The sequence below is a fragment of the Ailuropoda melanoleuca genome, chromosome 2 (genome assembly GCF_002007445.2).
Source record: "Ailuropoda melanoleuca isolate Jingjing chromosome 2, ASM200744v2, whole genome shotgun sequence".
Classification (NCBI taxonomy): domain Eukaryota; kingdom Metazoa; phylum Chordata; class Mammalia; order Carnivora; family Ursidae; genus Ailuropoda; species Ailuropoda melanoleuca.
Genome location: NC_048219.1, coordinates 88,858,819 through 88,864,186, shown reverse-complemented (window position 1 = coordinate 88,864,186; position 5,368 = coordinate 88,858,819). Strand labels below are relative to the sequence as shown.

The following is a 5,368-nucleotide window of genomic DNA, read 5'->3' as shown; positions in this document are numbered from 1 at the left end:
CCCGGGAGCGGCGGCGGCGGCTGCTGCGTGGTGCTGAGGCTGCGGCCGCGCGTCCGGCCACGGGGCCAGAGGAGCCGCGTGGTCAGATGCAGCGCCAACCCCATCTTCAACGAGGACTTCTTCTTCGACGGGCTGGGCCCGCCAGACCTGGCCGCCCGCAGTCTGAGGGCGAAGGTGCTGGACAGGGGCGCAGGCTTCCGCAGAGACGTGCTGCTGGGGGAGTGTGAGACGCCCCTCATTGCCCTCCTCCCCCCCTTGGATGGGGGGTTAGGTCCGGGGACCTTCCTGGCGCCTGCCCATCTCAGCCTGTAGACTGAGAGACTGTCTCTTGCTCAAAGAGGTCTCCCCTAGGTCTGCAGTATTCATTCTTTTCATCTGCCCAGCCTGTATTTATTTTTGCTAATAAAATGTCCGTTGTTAGCAGGATCTCTCCCCTCGTTGGCACCCTACACTCAGATTTGCAGCCTACTCTCTTCCTTCTGCCTGGGCTATACCAGGATGCAAGAAGCTCATTCACACTGAGCTGGAGCAGACGGCAAGTGGTGGTTCTCAAACTTGAGTGAGCTTTAGAATAATCAGACATCAGCAATCCTGGGCTCCATCCCCCAGAGACGCTGAAGCTAGGTGAATAGGTCTGGGCTGGGTAGGTCCTAGGGCCCTGTCCAAAAAGGCCTCCACCCCTTCAGGAGGCCCTCCCATCCCTGAGTCGCTCCAGAAAAAAAGCTCTGTGCCGGAAACCAACATCAGCCACCTTCCCCCAGGGGGCTCCTTGGGGCTGCACAGGGAAAATCAGCAGTCCCCCGCTCATCTATCTCGCCACATCTATCTGTCCTGAGGAGAGATGACATTTCTGTGTCTTGAGAGTGAGTCAGGATATGTCAGCACACAGTGCTGAGTTAGGTGTCCTCTCTCTTGCCTATGCCTGTGTCACCCTAGGGGGGGAAGCTGCAGCCAAGAGTCTGAGAAGCACTTGGAGGAGAGAATGGTGGAGATAAAACGTTCCAGGGATTGAGATGGGGAGGGCGTCCTACCTGAGTGTGAAAGCTCCTCTCAGAGATGCCGGGAAAAGGCTACTGCAGTGAGTCGGGGGAGGGTGGGGAAGGAGATGGATAAATGTAGGTCAGATTGTGTTTACCTCCTACCTGAATGCCCCTGACGTCAGCAGTGACCTTCTTCTCTCTCTCTCTCTCTCTCTCTCTCTCTCTCTCTCCACCTTCCCTGGAGCTGGTTCCTGGTTGGCTCAGGCCAGGCTTAAAGGAAGAAAGGAGGGAGGGAGGGAGAGGAGGAGGAAGGCACTGGGCCAATCCAGTTTCTTTCCCCCTTCGCCTTGGGCCCTTTCTCAGTTTCCATGGTGCCTTGAACCAGGGACGGACCTGCCGGATCCTGATAAACCTCCGCCTGTGTGATGCTAACACAACACACACGTCCTTCCCGTCAGATCGCTGCGACGCCGTCTCCCTCCCCGATGAGGTGCCCCCACCAACAGCCCCCGCCCAAGGCCAGGGAACGCTTGCTCCAGCTGTCCACCAGGTGGTAGCATTGACCAAACAATAATAAGCGCTAACATTTACAGGATTACCACCCAGCAAGAACTGTTCAACAACTTGTTAACTCATTGCTTCTTCCCAGCGACTCCGGGGAGGGCTAAGTACTATCTTTAGCCAATGTGACCTTGGGCTTTACTCCTATAGTGAGGACCAGGGCTAGGATTCGAACCCAGAGGGTCTGGCTCCAGAGTCCGGGCTCTTAATCCCCTCTCTATAATATCTCTAAGTGCCAGCTGCCACCTCCCACCCAGGTCACTCTGAAAGGGGTCTTCTCCTTCCCTAGAATGACAGCTCTCCCATTTTTCAGTCTGTGAAATCACCCATGGGTCTAGCTCTGTCCTTAACACTGTCCTTCTACTTCAGCCCCAAATCCTCCCATCACAACCTTTGGTGAGCAACTGGATTTGATGCCCATTTGAAAGTCCCTGGAAAGAAATGTAGAGGTCATCTAACTTTCATTCATGCATTCCTGCAACACAAGGTAGGGAGGCCCCATTGAGGTGCCAGTGATGGAAACAGACAGAGGGATCAGACAAGTTACAAAATGAATAAGTAAAATGTAAAAAAAAAAAAAATGTTACTTGGTAATATGTTATGGAGAAAAAGAAAGCAGGAAGGGGCCTAGGAAAGGGGAGTCAGATAAAGAGAAGGGACGACTATAGAAATGGAAAGAGGTAGGGATGGGCCAAAACATCTTTTTTTAACCCTAGTACTTTGGACCAGGTCCTGTAGCTTACCGGTGTTACCCCAGTAATCATCACAACCCCTCAGTAAGGTAGGTATTGTTATTCTACTGAGATCAGAGAGGTTAAGTAAAATTGCCTGGGAATGGCCCGGCTGCAAAGAAGGTTTAGGACCCTGGCTCCCCCAGATGCCCCACCCTACTCTGCTGCTCAGAGGAGGCTGTGAGGTGGGGACTAAAAGAGCAGCTCACTCAGGTCACAGCTGTGAGCTGTCCCCCTGTGCTGGAGGCCAGTGTCCCCAGAGGAACTTCCTAGTTAACTAAAGCCACAGAAACGTGCCCTGGGACAAATAAGGTGCTAAGAACCCCTCCTGTGTGCACACAGCTGGGGCCTCAAAGCCTGTTCACAGGACAGTTGCTATCATCCCCTTTTTACCGATGTGGTAATTGAAGACTAATAAATAGCAGGCTGTGTTCTTATCTAAGTCTTGTGGCTCCAAAAATGACAGCTCCTGCCTCACAGCACTCCTTGCTGTGTCCAGGCCCAAGTGACCACAGATACTAACTGACAGATGAGTGGAACAGGCAGGGTCACCATGGAAAGTTCAGGGCCAGGAGCTGGGGTCAAAATCCCAGTGTTCCCTCCACCCACAGTGGCCTTTGTGACAGGAAGGGGGAGGGGTGGAGGCCATGGAGGCCATGAGCTCCACAGATGTTTAGAGAGCCTAGGTTGTGCTTTTTCTAATGGTTGAGGGAGGGGGAGGTATAGCCCCCTCCCTGGGCCGAGGCTTCCCCAGGCATGGACCGCCTAGAAAATACCCAAGAAAAGTTGTCCTCATCGTTGAATTGGACTTGAATTGGACTTCCGAGAGGAGGTGACCCTTGAAGGATGGGGCTGGGGCATATGGGGCCTGCAGGCTGCCCAGGCCCCACATACTTTCCACCTTCACACCCCCAAGCCCTCCCTGGAAGGGCAGGCTTGCACTGAGCTTTAAGTGGTTTCTGTGGTTTACAGGGTGGGGAGGAAGGGAAAACAAGTCGGTGACTGCTCCACAGTTCCAAGCCACCACCACCACCCTCTGCCCCCTCTAGGCTGCTTGCCCCCTGCTTTGAGATTCCCCAGTCTGATAAGGGAACTTGGGCACGTGGGGGGTGAAATGATTCTCTGATCCCTATCAGCCTCTTCCTTGCATAAGAATTGTAAGAATGAATTTGAGGAGGAAAAAAAAAAACACCACTGATTGGAGCAGGAGGGAGGAAGATTAGGCATGAGGGGGGACTTCCCAAAAGAACAATCACAGTACCTTCTTGTTCTTGGGAGAAAGAAACCCAGGCATCCATGCTTAGGACAGGGAAGGGGTAGAGACCCAAGAATGTCCAGGAGGCATGTGACTTGCTTAGGCCCAGTCTTCCAAACCCCCAGTCACTTCCTCCCCACCCTGCACAGTGGCACGAGTGGTGTGGCTGGGAGAGGCAGCCATACCTGTGGTATCAGGGTGGCCGGACAGCCTGGCATGGTGCCCACAACCGAGAGGTCAGAAAGGGCCCTGGGAGACCCAGAGTCACAGAGGAAGAGAGGCACAGAAAATGGAGCCATAGACAGGGAGGGCGGGCAGGGAGAGACACAGAGAGAGTACAAGCAAAGCCAATCATGGGGCTGCAAAGGGGAGAGCAGTACAACAGGACCCCAGTCCTCCCTTGCACCCCTGTCCCTCTGCCTCTGGCTGGCTCTACTTGTCTGCCAGAGGGCACTAGGTGGGGTGGTGCTCTGGAGAGCATTGCCTCTTCATCCAAGCCTGCCCGAGAGGGAGAGACCCAAAACAGACCAGCATCATGTTCCGTGCAGAGACGTGTGGGCCATAGAGAGGTAGATGGATGTGGGCCACATAGATGCACGGGCCATGCCTTTACCGAAAGGGTATGGGGATAATCAGAGGCACAGATACACACCGTCGGACTCTTGGCACAGGAAGTTCCCCAAAAGTGGCCACTCCACTCTTCCTTACACCCTATCCCCTTGCCCAGCATCCTAGGAAGTTGGAAAGTCCTTCTCTACTTCTAACCTTTGTCCCTCAAGCTGCAGTCATTGGGAGACACTAGGAGTTACCCAGGAATGGAGGTGTTGACGGTAGCAGAGCGTGAAGCCCAGGGTGGGGCAGCACTGGAGGGTGGCGAAATGCGAGGGCGGGGCGGGAGGGACAGTTGCCTGCCCTCTCCATGCCAGGTGCCACGTGCTGCGGCATGGCTGGCTCCCGCTCGGCTGTTTACCAGCTGGGAGTGAGAGCAGGAGGAGGTGCCAGGGAGCCGCCCCCTGCATCTTGGCCCCTGGCCAGCCAGCCTGTTGGGTAACCAGCAGAGCCAGGCCCAGCTAGTCAAACTCTGGACCGAGGCTGTGCGGGAGAGGTGGCCTCCAGGACCTGCAGTGGTCTCACTGTGCCCTGAGGCCCAGTGGGGGCCCCCCGAGTCTGGGGGCTCTGCACCCTCCAACTAGTGCAGTGCGGCCTCTCTCCTGGCCCCTCCTCTCCTGATGCCCCTCTGTGGCCACGGGCTCCTGCAGCCCTGCAGTGTGCCCCGGACAGACCAGGAAGATACGGGAACATTGGCAAGCCAGGGACTTCTAGGGAAGGGCGGCGAGGTGCAGGGGCTGAGCAGGCAGAGGCCTCAAGAAACGGAGGGACCGTGGGATGAGTCTGACCTCGTCCTGGAGAAGCAGCACAATCCCCCCCAAAGAAGCCCTCCCTTCCCCATCTCCCCATTCTCGTCACCTTTCTTGGTCAGGTAGAAGACACACCGTCCTGAAGTCACAAAGACCTGGGTTCAAATCACAGTGCAGCCACATATTGTCCTTGGGCAAGTCAGTAATATCTTTGAGCGTCATGTAGCTTATGGGTAAATCTGGAATAATGGTGGGTGTTGCGAGGATCGAAGAAAATCAGAGATTTACATAAAATGCCTGGCAAAGGGCCTAGCACACAGTAGGTGATCAATAAATGCTAGTCCCCTTCCCTTCACTTGTTTCTCCTCAAGGCTCCAAACTCTGCTCCTCTGGTCTCGCCCTGTCCCCTCCTGCTGCCAGGCCACTCTGCCAGCCACTCCTTTCCCCTGCCTGCTGACGGGCCAGGTGCTCCCTCCCTGCTCC

At 55.4% G+C, this 5,368-nt stretch overlaps 1 protein-coding gene across 1 annotated transcript in view; it reads left to right on the top strand.

Annotated features, from left to right (window-relative positions):
* C2CD4D (C2 calcium dependent domain containing 4D) overlaps positions 1 to 1,509 on the top strand; it is an 8,588-nt gene extending 7,079 nt beyond the window's left edge. The window contains exon 4 of the mRNA XM_034641884.1: positions 9 to 1,509. Within this exon, the coding sequence (XP_034497775.1) occupies positions 9 to 312 (304 nt within the window). The 3' untranslated portion in view covers positions 313 to 1,509. The remainder of the gene's footprint in view (positions 1 to 8) is intronic.
* Positions 1,510 to 5,368: the final 3,859 nt, after the last annotated feature.